The 14370-nt window shown below is 41.2% G+C and overlaps 1 protein-coding gene across 1 annotated transcript in view; it reads right to left on the minus strand.

Moving 5' to 3' along the window:
* GAB2 (GRB2 associated binding protein 2) overlaps window positions 1-14370 on the minus strand; it is a 191731-nt gene that overhangs the window by 18323 nt on the left and 159038 nt on the right. Inside the window, exon 3 of the mRNA XM_086678411.1 lies at window positions 11772-12015. Coding sequence (XP_086534537.1) covers window positions 11772-12015 — 244 coding nt within the window. The remainder of the gene's footprint in view (window positions 1-11771; window positions 12016-14370) is intronic.

A 14370-nucleotide genomic window follows, 5' to 3' on the forward strand; every position in this document is an offset into this window, starting at 1 on the left:
TTGCTTTTGTTTCCCTTGCCTCTGGAGACGTGTTGAGTAAGAAGTTGCTGCAGCCAAGATCAAAGAGGTTTTTTCCTGCTTTCTCCTCGAGCATTTTGATGACTTCCTGTCTTACATTTAGGTCTTTCATCCATTTTGAGTTTATGTATGATGTAAGAAAGTGGTCCAGGTTCATTCTTCTGTATGTCGCTGTCCAGTTTTCCTAGCACCACTTGCTGAAGAGACTGTCTTTATTCCACTGGATATTCTTTCCTGCTTTGTCAAAGATTAGTTGGCCATACGTTTGTGGGTCCATTTCTGGGTTCTCTATTCTGTTCCATTGATCTGAGTGTCTGTTTTTGTGCCATACATTTTCCTTTCTCATCTTTGTGCCTTTTATCCTGTTTGTCCCTTTAATGAACTGGCCAGATTCTCTAGCACAATGTTGAACAGAAGTGGTGAGAGCAGGCATTCTGTCCTTGTTTCCAGTATTATGAGAGTATGCTTAAGATTTCTCTGTTAGGTATGATATTAGCTTTTGGTTATCCTCAGAAGTCTATTACTAATTTGAAGAAGTTCTCCTCTATTTATAGCTTCCTGAGAAAATTTTTTATGGAGAAGCATTGAGTTCTGTCAAATGCTTTCTCTGCGTTTACTAAGCTGATGATTATATTATTTTGTTCCTTATTCTCCTGATGTAATGTATTACACTGGTTGGTTTCTTTTTTTTTTTTCTTTTTTTTTTTTTAACGTTTATTTATTTTTGAGACAGAGAGAGAGACAGAGCATGAACGGGGGAGGGGCAGAGAGAGGGAGACACAGAATCGGAAACAGGCTCCAGGCTCTGAGCCATCAGCCCAGAGCCTGATGCGGGGCTCGAACTCACAGACCGCGAGATTGTGACCTGAGCTGAAGTCGGACGCTTAACTGACTGAGCCACCCAGGCGTCCCAACTGGTTGGTTTCTTAATATCAATCCAACCTTGCATTCCTGGGATGAGCACTACTTTATCATGATGGCTTTTTTTTTAAAATATTTGTTTTTGAGAGCGAGAGAGCATGTGAGCACACGCACGCAGGGGTGGGGCAGACAGAGAGGGAGACATAGAATCTGAAGCAGGCTCCAGGCGATGAGCTGTCAGCACAGAGATGGATGCAGGGTTTGAACTCATGAACCACAAGATCATGACCTGAGCCAAAGCTGGGATGCTCAACTGACTGAACCATCCAGGCGCCCCACTTTATCATGATGTCTTAACCCTAATGATGTATATACACACATATATTCCCTAATATATTTAAATTATTCCTAGCGTGTGTGTGTGTGTGTGTGTGTGTGTGTGTGTGTGTGTATGTATCTGTATCCACAAGGAATATAGACTTCCAATTTTCATTCTCATAATCTTTGTCAGGTTTGGGCCGGGCTTTCTAGGTATTTACCCAAAAGAAATGAAGCAAATGTGTACACCGTGATTTTTTAGTGGCTGTGTATGTACAAACACACCTTAATTTGCAATAGCTAAAACTGGAAACAATCCAAGTGCCCCTCAACACAGGAATGGATAAATGAATTGTGATATGAAGGTACACTGTGAAAATAAACTCAAAATGGATACAGGACCTGAATGTGAGACAGGAAACCATCAAAACCCTAGAGGAGAAAACAGGAAAAGACCTCTCTGACCTCAGCCGCAGCAATTTCTTACTTGACACACCCCCAAAGGCCAGGGAATTAAAAGCAAAAATGAATTATTGGGACCTCATGAAGATAAAAAGCTTCTGCACAGCAAAGGAAACAATCAACAAAACTAAAAGGCAACCAACGGAATGGGAAAAGATATTTGCAAATGACATATGGGACAAAGGGCTAGTATCCAAAATCTATAAAGAGCTCACCAAACTCCACACCCAAAAAACAAATAATCCAGTGAAGAAACAGGCAGAAACATGAATAGACACTTCTCTAAAGAACACATCCAAATGGCCAACAGGCACATGAAAAGATGCTCAACGTCACTCCTCATCAGGGAAATACAAATCAAAACCACACTGAGATATCACCTCACGCCAGTCAGAGTGGCCAAAATGAACAAATCAGGAGACTATAGATGCTGGAGAGGATGTGGAGAAACGGAAACCCTCTTGCACTGTTGGTGGGAATGCAAACTGGTGCAGCCACTCTGGAAAACAGTGTGCAGGTTCCTCAAAAAATTAAAAATAGACCTACCCTATGACCCAGCAGTAGCACTGCTAGGAATTTACCCAAGGGATACAGGAGTTCTGATGCATAGGGCACTTGTACCCCAATGTTTATAGCAGCACTTTCAGCAACAGCCAAATTATGGAAAGAGCCTAAATGTCCATCAACTGATGAATGGATAAAGAAATTGTGGTTTCTATACACAATGGAGTACTACGTGGCAATGAGAAAGAATGAAATATGGCCCTTTGTAGCAACGTGGATGGAACTGGAGTGTGATGCTAATTGAAGTAAGTCATACAGAGAAAGACAGATACCATATGTTTTCACTCTTATGTGGATCCTGAGAAGCTTAAAAGAAACCCATGGGGGAGGGGAAGGAAAAAAAAAAGAGGTTAGAGTGGGAGAGAGCCAAAGCATAAGAGACTCTTAAAAACTGAGACTAAACTGAGGGTTGATGGGGGGTGGGAGGGAGGGGATGGTAGGTGATGGGCATTGAAGAGGGCATCTTTTGGGATGAGCACTGGGTGTTGTATGGAAACCAATTTGACAATAAATTTCATATATTAAAAAAAATAAAGGTACACTGAATTACTACTTAGCAATAGAAAGGAACAACTAAAGATCCATGTAACAACATGGATAAATCTCAAAAGTATTACATTGATTGAAAGAAGCCAGGAAAAAAGTAAATACTATAATGATTCTACTCAAGTAATCTTCTAGAAAATGAAAACTAATGTAGTGATAGAAATATTGTTGGTAGTTCCTGAGGAATGAGATAGAGGGAAGGATGGATTATAAAGGGGCATGAGGAAAGTTAATACATATTGACAGTGACTGTACTTCAATTACCCTCCAAAAATTATTGAAAATGAGTAGTATCAGTGATATTTGGGTCAGTATCAAGTAGTCTAACCTATGAAGAATAGAAGGAAAGCAGAGATGGAATGGGGCAAAAAAAAAAAAAAAAAAAACTTGAAGAAATATTGGTAATTTTGTTGTGCTGGATCAAAAATAGAAACAAATAGAATCAGAAAGTAAATGAAGCCTAAACAAAGAAAAACACACCTAGGAATATTGTAGTCAAACTGATGAAAGCCAAAGAAAAAAGTCATAAAACTGTCAGAAGCCCAAATAGCCAAAACAATCTTCCAAACAAAGTGAAAGGTCTCACACTTCCTGATTTCAAAACATATTATTATAAAGCTACAATAATTAAAAGTGTGGCACTGGCATAAAGATAGATGTCTAGACCAATGGAATAGAATACAACCCTCATGTATATGATTTAATGATTTTTCAGCATAGTTGCTCAGACCATTCAATGGGGGAATAGCCAGTCTTTTTTTTTTTTTTTCTTCAGGTGTATGACATAGTTATTCAATAAGTTTTTTTTAATATGAAATTTATTGTCAAATTGGTTTCCATACAACACCCAGTGCTCATCCCAACAGGTGCCCTCCTCAATGCCCATCACCCACTTTCCCCTCCCTCCCACCCCCCATCAACCCTCAGTTTGTTCTCAGTTTTTAAGAGTCTCTTATGCTTTGGCTCTCTCCCTAACTTTTTTGTTTTTTTCTTTCCCCTCCCCCATGCTCTTCTGTTAAGTTTCTCAGGATCCACATAAGAGTGAAAACATATGGTATCTGTCTTTCTCTGTATAACTTATTTCACTTAGCATCACACTCTCCAGTTCCATCCATGTTGCTACAAAGGGCCATATTTCATTCTTTCTCACTGCCAAGTAGTATTCCACTGTGTACATAAACCACATCTTCTTTATCCATCATCCAGTTGATGGGCAGTTAGGCTCTTTCCATAATTTGGCTATTGTTGAAAGTGCTGCTATAAACATTGGGGTACAAGTGCCCTATGCATCAGAACTCCTGTATCCCTTGGGTAAATTACTAGCAGTGCTATTGCTGGGTCATAGGGTAGGTCTATTTTTAATTTTTTGAGGAACATGCACACTGTTTTCCAGAGTGGCTGCACCAGTTTGCATTCCCACCAACAGTGCAAGAGGGTTTCCGTTTCTCCACATCCTCTCCAGCATCTATAGTCTCCTGATTTATTCATTTTAGCCACTCTGACTGGCATGAGGTGATATCTCAGTGTGGTTTTGACTTGTATTTCCCTGATGAGGAGTGACGTTGAGCATTTTTTCATGTGCCTGCTGGCCATCTGGATGTCTTCTTTAGAGAAGTGTCTATTCATGTTCTCTGCCCATTTCTTCACTGGATTATTTATTTTTGGGGTGTGGAGAAAGCCATTTATGAAAAGCCCACAGCTAATAATCATCCTCAGTGGGCGAAAAACTGAGACCTTTCCCCCTGAGATCACGAACATGACAGGGATATCCACTCTCATCGCTGTTGTTTAACATAGTGTTGGAAGTGCTAGCATCAGCCATCAGACAACAAAAGGAAATCAAAGGCATCAAAATTGGCAAAGATGAAGTCAAGCTTTCACTTTTTGCAGATGACATGATATTATACATGGAAAACCCAATAGACTCCACCAAAAGTCTGCTAGAACTGATACATAAATTCATCAAAGTCACAGGATACAAAATCAGTGTACAGAAATCAGTTACATTCTTATACACTAATAATGAAGCAACAGAAAGACAAATAAAGAAACTTATCCCATTCACAATTGCACCAAGAATCATAAAATACCTAGGGATAAATATAACCAAAGATATAAAAGATCTGTATGCTGAAACTATAGCAAGCTTATGAAGGAAATTGAAGAAGATACAAAGAAATGGAAAAACATTCCACGCTCATGGATTGGAAGAATAAATATTGTCAAAATGTCAATACTACCCAAAGCAATATACACATTCAATGCAATCCCATTCAAAATTGCACCAGCATTCTTCTCAAGGCTAGAACAAGCAATCCTAAAATTTGTATGGAACCACAAAAGACCCCAAATAGCCAAAGTAATACTGAAGAAGAAGACCAAAGCAGCAGGCATCACAATCCCAGACTTTAGTCTCTACTACAAAGCTGTAATCATCAAGACAGTATGGTATTGGTACAAAAACAGACACATCAACCAAGGGAATAGAATAGAGACTCCAGAATAGGACCCACAAATGTATGGGCAACTAATCTTTGACAAAGTAGGAAAGAACATCCAATGGAAAAAAGACAATCTCTTTAACACATGGTGCTGGGAGAACTGGACAGCAACATGCAGAAGAATGAAACTAGACCACTTTCTTACACCATTCACAAAAATAAACTCAAAACGGATAAAGGACCTGAATGTGAGACAGGAAACCATCAAAACCCTAGAGGACAAAGCTGGAAAAAACCTCTCTGACCTCAGCTGCAGCAATTTCTCACTTGACACATCTCCAAAGGCAAGGGAATTAAAAGCAAAAATGAACTACTGGGACTTCATGAGGATAAAAAGCTTCTGCACTGCAAAGGAAACAATCAACAAAGGCAACCAACGGAATGGGAGAAGATATTTGCAAATGACATATCAGACAAAGGGATAGTATCCGAAATCTATAAAGAACTCACCAAACTCCACACCCGAAAAACAAATAATCCAGTGGAGTCTTTTCATCTAATGGTGCTGGGAAAATTGGATGTCTGTATGCAAAGAAATGAAGTTGGATCTTTACCTTAGATCATATGTAAAAAATTAACAAAAAAGTGATCAAAGACCTAAACATAAGACCTAAATCTATAAACTCTGAGAAGAAAATATAAGAGGAAAAGCTTCCTGACACTGGATTTGGCAACGATTTTTTTTATATAGACACCAAAAGCACAGGCAACAAAAGTAAAAATAGATACATTGGACTACATCAAAGTATAAAACTTCTTGGCATCAAAGGACACAATCAACAGAGTGAAAGGTAATCTACAGAATGGGGGAAATATTTGTAAATCATATATTTGGTAAGGGGTTAATATCGAGAATATACAAAGAACTTCTACAACCCAATAACAACAACAAACCAACCAGATTAAAAACAAAATGGACAGAGGCCTACAAAGACATTTCTCCAAAGATATTCAAATAGCCACCAAGACATGAAAAGATGCTGAACATCACTAATCATTATGGAAGGGAAGTGCAAATAAAAACACAGTGAGATACCACCTCATAGACATTAGGATGGCTACTATCAAAAAACCCAGAAAATAACAAATATTGGCAAGGATATGGAGAAACCGTAACCCTTGTGTACTGTTGTAAAATGGTGCAGCCACTATGAAAAACAGTATGACAGTTTCTCAAAAGATAGAAAATATAATCACCAGAGGACCCAGCAATTCTATGTCTGGGTGTACCCCAAAATAATTGAAAGCTGAGTCTTTGAAGAGTATTTGTACACCCATGTACAGAGCCCCATTATCCAAAATAGCCAAATGGTGGAAGCAATCAAGGTGTCTATTTAGGGGGAAATAAACAAAATGTGGCATATACAGGCAATGAAGTATTATTCAGCCATAAAAAGGATGGTAATTCTGACATATGCTATAAAATGGATGAAATTTGAAGACATTATTCTAAGTGAAAAAAGCCACTTACAAAAAGACAAATACTATATGATTCCATTTATATGAGTTACCTAGAGAATTCAGCTTCATACAGACAGTAGAAAGAAGATTGTCAGGGAGTAGGGGAAAGGGGAAACGGGGAATTTTTAGTGGGTGGAGAGTTTCAGTTTTGCAAGATGAAAAGAGTTCTGGAGATTGGCTGTATAACAGTGTGGAAGAAAGTACTCTACATTACTGAATTGTACACTTAAAAATAGCTGAGATGGTAAATTTTATGTTATGTGTATTTCACAATTTTTTTTAAAAAGGAGAAAAAAAAAACATTCAGAGAAAGAAAGATACATAGCACATAGGATTCTACGAATAAAAATAACATCTGACCTCTCATCAGAAACAATGAATGGCAGAAGACTATAGAATGACATACTTTAAAATGCCAAAAGAAAATAACACTATCATTCCAGAATGTTATATCCAGCCAAAATATCTCAGAAATGAAGGTAAAATACAGATCTTTCCAGATAAATGAAAACTGGGAGAACATGTCAAAAGGGGACTTATATGGGAAGAAATGGCAAAGGAAGCACTTTTGGCTGAAGAGTGAAAACCAGGTGAAAACCTCACCAGACAATGTTTAATACTTGCCTTCAACACTCACATATTTTAAGGAACTTAGGGGGAAAATTATGCAGATAACTCCTATTTCTGCTGCCCTTCCTTCATTCCTGAAGATTTAGTTTCCTTTTGGTACTATTTTGCTTCAGCCTGAAGAACTTCCTTATGACTTCTTTAAATCTGATCTCTTGGAAACGCTCTTATTTTTCTTTCCTCTGAGAATCTCTTGATTTTGTTTTCATTCCTAAAGAACAATTTTGCAGGATATAAACGTGGGGGTTCATAGTTTTTTTCTTTCCCTTAATTTCAAATGCATTTTCCTTCATCACATGGCATATCGTTATAATACAGGCTTTTAAATTTGTGTCTGATAATTCCAACATCTGGGTTATGTTGGAGTGTGCATCAGGGCTTTCCCTTGAGAACCAGTTACCCATTGCCGGTTCTCTGTATGCTGAGAAATTTTGGATTATATACTTAATGTTGTGATATTATGCTGTGTGGACTCTGGATTCTGTTATAATCCTCTGGAGAACGTGGAGGTTTTTGTTTTGCAGGCAACCTACGTGGTTAGATTCAGGCTGCCAAGTTCTGTGTCTCCTTCTGTGTGTCAGAGTGCAAATCTCAGTGTAGTTCTCAAAACCTCTGCTGTGCTGGTGTGGTCTGTCCAACATCCATGCAGCTCACAGTGAGCCTGAAACTTGTGCGGTTTCACACCCAGAATTAGGAAATCTCTTCTCCAACTGTCTTCACTCTGGGTACTCTACTCCTTTCCAGCCCCCAAAGGGCTCCTTTTCTGGTTCCTCTACCAAGAAATATGGGATTTCCATTAGAGTTTCAGCTGTGCGCTCCGCTGTGCTGCTGGGCGAGCAGGCCCGCCTTCAGGGAAATTCCATGAGATACAGAAATACGTCTCTGTGTAGCTGCAGCTCCAAATTTTTCTCCCCTTTATAATTTGCCTCATTTTATTTTTCTAGACTCAAAACAATGACAGGGTAATTGTATTTTGTCCACAGTGTTCAGTTGTGACCAGTGGGAGGGAGTGTTTCTGCCACCACACAGGAACTGGAACCTCTCAGTTATTTTCCAGAGTTTCTAGCTCTCTCCTGAATCTCACCATCTCTTCACTCAGGATCCAGTCCCTCCTCCCCTACCCCCACATATTATAGCAATTAACATACATATTTTAATGTCTTTGTATGCTGCTAGCTCCTTGGAAGAGTCAAATCTCTCAGTTTCTGCCTGCTTTTTGATTGCTCTTCAGTGCTTGAACAGTTGCTTTTTTATATTGTGTTTGGAGTTTATAATTGTTACAGTATGTTTAAATTTTTTTTAATGTTTATTTATTTTTGAGACAGAGAAAGACAGAGAGTGAATGGGGGAGGGTCAGAGAGAGGGAGACACAGAATCCAAAGCAGGCTCCAGGCTCTGAGCCGTCAGCACAGAGCCCGATGCAGGGCTCGAACTCACAGAGTGTAAGATCATGACCTGAGCCAAAGTCGGATGCTTAACCCACTGAGCCACCCAGGTGCCCCACAGTATGTTTAGTATCATGCAAACTACTCTAACACTTCCAGAAACTATATGGTGTTTCTGGACCGAAGAAAGCTTCCTTCCCATCCTCCATCACTTGGGAATTCTGCAAACATTGTTTGAACTTATTTTTTCCCAAAGTCTCCAAGATCCTGCTCATCACTCTCTTGCTCCCACACCCACACAAGTGAAAGCAGTGACACAGAGAAAAGCCCGCAGTAAAGCTGCCTCCCCAGCTGCTGCCAGACAAGTCTGGTCTCCCCTATTATGTTGACTCTCTATAAGAAATATATTTTGATATTTTTTATGCACCTACTATATGCCTTTGGTCTTGTCTTCACAAAATGCAGAAATATATTAATATAAATATCCATAATATGAAGCAGAGAGTTCCAAATGCTGTGTGAGAGAGAATAAAAAATTGCTGTGGGAATGCAGGGAAGAAATAAATTTCATCTAGGAAAATTAACAGAGGTTTTACAGAGGAGGAGGAGGTGCAGAGAGTGGGCCACAACTGCTAATTCAAGCAGAGACATTTCTATATCTGCTGCTTTAGCAGCACCATCGGAGTGGGGGTGGTGGCAGTTGTCAATATTAGATAAAGACTTCTACTTGAAGTGTGATCTACAGACATGCTGCACTGGCATCATCTGGTGTTTAGCAGAAAGGCAAGATCTCAGGACCCCCTCCAGGCCCACTGAATCAGCATTTCAACCAGATCCCCAGGTATTTCATATGCACTTTGAGAGGCATTAAGAGAAAGTACACTGTCTTTCGATAGAACTATGATTTGAAGACCTCCCCCTCTCTAATCTCAGGCAATCACAGGTGCAGGAGAGGGGGATGCAGCACAAGGAGAAGAAACGTTAATATGTACTGAGGACGCGCTACCGGGTATATGTGTTCTGTCATTTTATGCTCATCAGTAAACCTCAGAATTCATTACTTCCTTCCTGCAGATAAGGAAATGGAAGCTCAGGAGGTTAAAGAATTAGATCACAAGGAAAGTAGCAGAACCTGAATTTGGACCCATATCTGATGGACTCCAAAGCCTGTGATCTGCTTCTGGTCACACCCCACTGCCTGTCTCGGGTGTGTGATTCAGGAGAATCAGTGCTATTTACAGCACTGCGGCTAACTAGTTCAGTGATCTTGGCTAATTCGTCCTTTTTTTTTTTTTTTTTTTTTTAAAGAACTCAGCTCCTTATGTCTAAGTTGATCGTGTTTGAACTACTAAAAGGTCACAAATGAATGAATCCTGAAACAAATGAAAATGGGCATTTGAGACAACCTTAAGACCGAGTGCGGGGAGCCTCTGTTGTGTGATGGTAAATGACTCAGAGACCCAGAAGCAGAATCGTGCAGTGTAGAGTCTAGGACCAGAAACAAGCAGACCTGGTTTCTAGCCCTACCTCTGTCACTTCTTAGTTGTGAACCTCATTTTCTTCATCTATGAGGCGGGGAGAAGGGAGCTAGACTGGCTACCTCTCAGTGCCTTTGATTGGGTCACGTGAGATTATACATGAAAATGTTCCATGGCGTGATACATAGTTCTCTAATTGCCTTAATTTTTGTTAACACAAATTAGGTATTTCTAAATTAATTAAGAAATGTGATTTGCAGCCTGCTGGCCATGGTAGTAACTGGGAACAAGCTCTGGCAAAGTCCATCATTTCTGTGCTTTTGCTTACCCTAGCAATGGGAATAAAAGGTAATAAAAATATCTACAGGCTCCACACCTGTGAGAGAGATTGGTGCCAGAAATACAAAGACCATTATTCTCGAGCAGGAAGTCCTTGCTCTAGAACTTCCTGTGATGATGAGATGCTTCCTTGTCTGTGCTGTCCAGTACAGCAGCCATTAGCCACATGTGGCTATTGAGCACTTGAAATGTGGCTAGTGCAACTGAGAACTTAATTTTAAATTTTATTTCATTTGAATCCATTCACATTTAAATCACCACGTATGGATAGTGACTACCATGCAGAACAGTGCAGCTCTAGAGCAAAAGTGAGATATGGATCTGTTGAGTAGTGTAAGATTTTATAGCTATATTCTTTTTTTTAAATATAATTTATTGTCAAGTTGGGTAACATACAGTGTGTACAGCATGCTCTTGGTTTTGGGGTAGATTTCCGTGATTTGCTGCTTACGTACAAAACCCAGTGCTCATCCCAACAAGTGCCCTCCTCAATGCCCATCACCCATTTTCCCCTCTCCCCCCACCCAACAACTCTCAGTTTCTTCTCTGTATTTAAGAGTCTCTTACAGTTTGCCTCCCTCCCTCTCTGTTTGTAACTATTTTTTCCCCTTCCCTTCCCCCATGGTCTTCTGTTAAGTTTCTCAAGATCCACATAGGAGTAAACACATATGATATCTATCTTTCTCTGACTGACTCCTTTCGCTTAGGAAAATACCCTCCAGTTACATCCATGTTGCTGCAAATGTCAAGATTTCATTCTTTCTTATTGCCAAGTAGTACTCCATTGTACATATAAACCACATCTTCTTTATCCATTCATCAGTTGATGGACACTTAGGCTCTTTCCATAATTTGGCTATTGTTGAAAGCATTGGTTTATAGATATGTTCTTAATGCCAGCAAATAAATTGATTTTTTTCCTAATTCTGAAACTCTAGCCCCTAGTGCCTTTTTTCCTCCAAATTAAACAAAACATTTTTATAGCATCGTTTCTGATCATGGGTTCCGGAGGAACCCAATTATCACTGTATAGCAATAAAATGTGAAGGTTACCTAAGCAAAAGAAGGATGCTCTGTTAATAAATACGTCTGTTCACCTGAGAAGAGAAACCATTTCACTCCCGTCTTTAAAATTAAAAACTGTAGGACGGAAAGCGACTAGGTCCTGTGAGTGGGTGCTTGCCCCACCGCTGCTTACAGCAGTCTCCTACCTTGCATTTTCCGCTCTCCGGCTTATGCACTGGTGCAAGTAGAGATACTCCTGAGGCGCACTGGTGGACAAGGTGGGCTGCATGTGGTTGGACACAGGGGGTTCAAAGGTGAACAAGGTTGGCTGGCTGGAGTGCGATGGGGCTGAGGACTTGCGTTCTCGAAGAAGGTGCTGACTGGAGCTGCTGAGCTCAGCTGGAGAAGAGCGGGGGCCGTGACTGGCAGAGGACATGTTTCTCAGGGAGTCTGTGAAACAAGAAAAGGAGCTCTGTGACTGAAAAGGGGAAGAAAAGTGGCCTTATCCCAAAGTGGGATGTCAGAGGAAGAAGAGATATTAAGAGCAGAGGCAATGATCCAGCAGCAGCCTTCTCTCCCCCTCACACACCTGCTCCTTCTCTGTCTGCCTGAGTGAAAAAGACTGTGGCCTCCTGGTGGAAACGGAGATGCCCTGTCCCTCGGCACTGCTCCTGGAGTCGTCTGGAGTCTGCTCCCTCTCACAACCCTGATGGTGATGGCCCTGCTCCCAGGAGGTGTGGCTGTCCATGGCTCAGGACTGTGACTCTGGCCCTTCTCCAGAGGGAGGGCAGTAAGTGCCACTGCCCTCCTCCTCTTTGGAGGCTCCTGCTGTCATCACCTCTGTCAAAGCTAAGGCTGGCTTTGTTAAATGAGCTTTGCTTCCTGAAGACTCATTGATTCAGACCCTGGACTGTACCTTATTGTGTAAATGATAAAAGCAGAAATGTACTTGCAGCAGACCGTCCCATGGAAGACTGGTCCCAGCTCCTCCTGCCTGCCCTTCCAAGTCCTCTGAGGACAACGATGTTCCCCGTTCCCCAACTCTTGTGCCCACCACTCTGTGTCAATTGGTCTTTTTTCTCTTAATTCTCATCTTAAACTCCCCTCTGTTGTGCTAGAAAAGCAGCAAGGTATTAAAGATAGATCATAGCTGAGAGTACTACCCTCCCAGCCAAGGGCATTACTCATTTGGCTGGTTCTCCAAGCCTAGTCCAAGTTCCTGAGCGTAACACATAAGGCCTTTCACAGTCTGACCTACTTCCTGCTTCTCTCCTCCTGTACCCGAGGCATTCGGAAGCTTCATCAGTCCCCAGACACACCAGCCCCTTTTACAACTCTTTCTCATGGCTTATGCTGTTCCTTCCGCCTGGATTTCACTTCTACTCCACTGGCACTCATATGCAGACTTGAAGACCCTACATGGATATCATATTCTCTCTGAAACCTTCCTGGACTCAGTCCTTTTTCTGGCTGCCAATAGCACTTGGCCTGTGCTTCATTATGTCCACTGTCACTCTGCCTCCCTGCCTGGCCTTGTTTCTATGAACAGTGCCTGATGCTGTTATGTCTACAGTCCCAGGATTCACCTAATAAAGGCCAGGCGCATAGACATTTCTTAGTCTGTGGAAGGAGAAAAAAAGTCATGGAGCACACAATAATTCCATAGGGAAACTTCTTGTTCAAAAGAAGTAAAGTTTTAAAGATGTAATTGCTGGTGATGTGATAGCTAGTGGGGGATGACATTTCAGGGGTGGTGATGGGGGCTTGCTAGGGCTAGTCAAATCTTTTCAGAGGGGACATACTTCTGTTTCTACTCCCCATCATCTGACCTATTTTAGTACACTTCTCATGGCCCTAGGCAGGATCACCAGCTTGTTAGTGCTCTATCGCATTAATTAGTCCCCAGTCTTTACTGATGCGAGGCAGAACAACTTCTGCCTGTGTACAACAGAAAAGCCATGGGCCTCTGGGGAAAAACTGTTCCATCGACAGCTGTATTGACCTCCAAAATGAATTCCCATTACAGGTCTTGTAGTGAACTGGATGTTTGTTAACAGAATCAATGGCTTCATTACTCCATTAGATTTGCAAGATGAACTCTCTAACGGCAGAGGGGAGAGGGTTTATGCTAGGGGATGGAGTAGCCATGGAGCCAGGGATGGGCAAAGCCGCAGCCTGAGAAGACATAGGGAAGGTGCCAAGAGGAAGCCTCTGGTGCATTTCTACCTTCCCCTGTGGTCTTTTTGGACTCCTCTACCTCTGCCACCCTTTCAGTGGATGCATTTTTCAGGGTTTCACCCCAGAGCCTCCTCTATCATCACTGACTCAGGACACTCTCCCGGGGTGTTCTCTTCCAGCCAGGTGATGACAACTCTCAAAAAATCCATCTTTAACTCTGTTCTCTTTCCTGGGCTCTCATCTAAGATGCCTGTTGGGCATCTCTATTCAGATGTCCCACAAGCAGGTCAAGCTCAGTGATCTCCTCCTCCTCCTGTGTCCTGCTTCTCCGTGAAGTACATCAACATCAGCATCCAATCAGCTGAGCCGGAAATGTAGGTGTTACTACAACCCCTCTCTGTTTGTCAACAACTGCACCATGTCACTATGTCCCTGCCCTGCTTAAAATTCTTCAGTGGATCCCTGTTATCCTCAGGACAATGTACAAAGCTCTCTCTTTTTAAAACCATTTTTCTGTTTATTTCTTTAACCTTATTTCTGACCAATCCTTCCTTGTGTTTCAAACAGAATTTTAGGAAAATAGTAACTTTTCTGTCCTATCACTCCATATACCTGGCTGTAAGCTCA

The sequence above is a fragment of the Puma concolor genome, chromosome D1, assembly GCF_028749965.1.
Source record: "Puma concolor isolate L17-30 chromosome D1, mPumCon1.1.hap2, whole genome shotgun sequence".
In the NCBI taxonomy this organism is placed as follows: domain Eukaryota; kingdom Metazoa; phylum Chordata; class Mammalia; order Carnivora; family Felidae; genus Puma; species Puma concolor.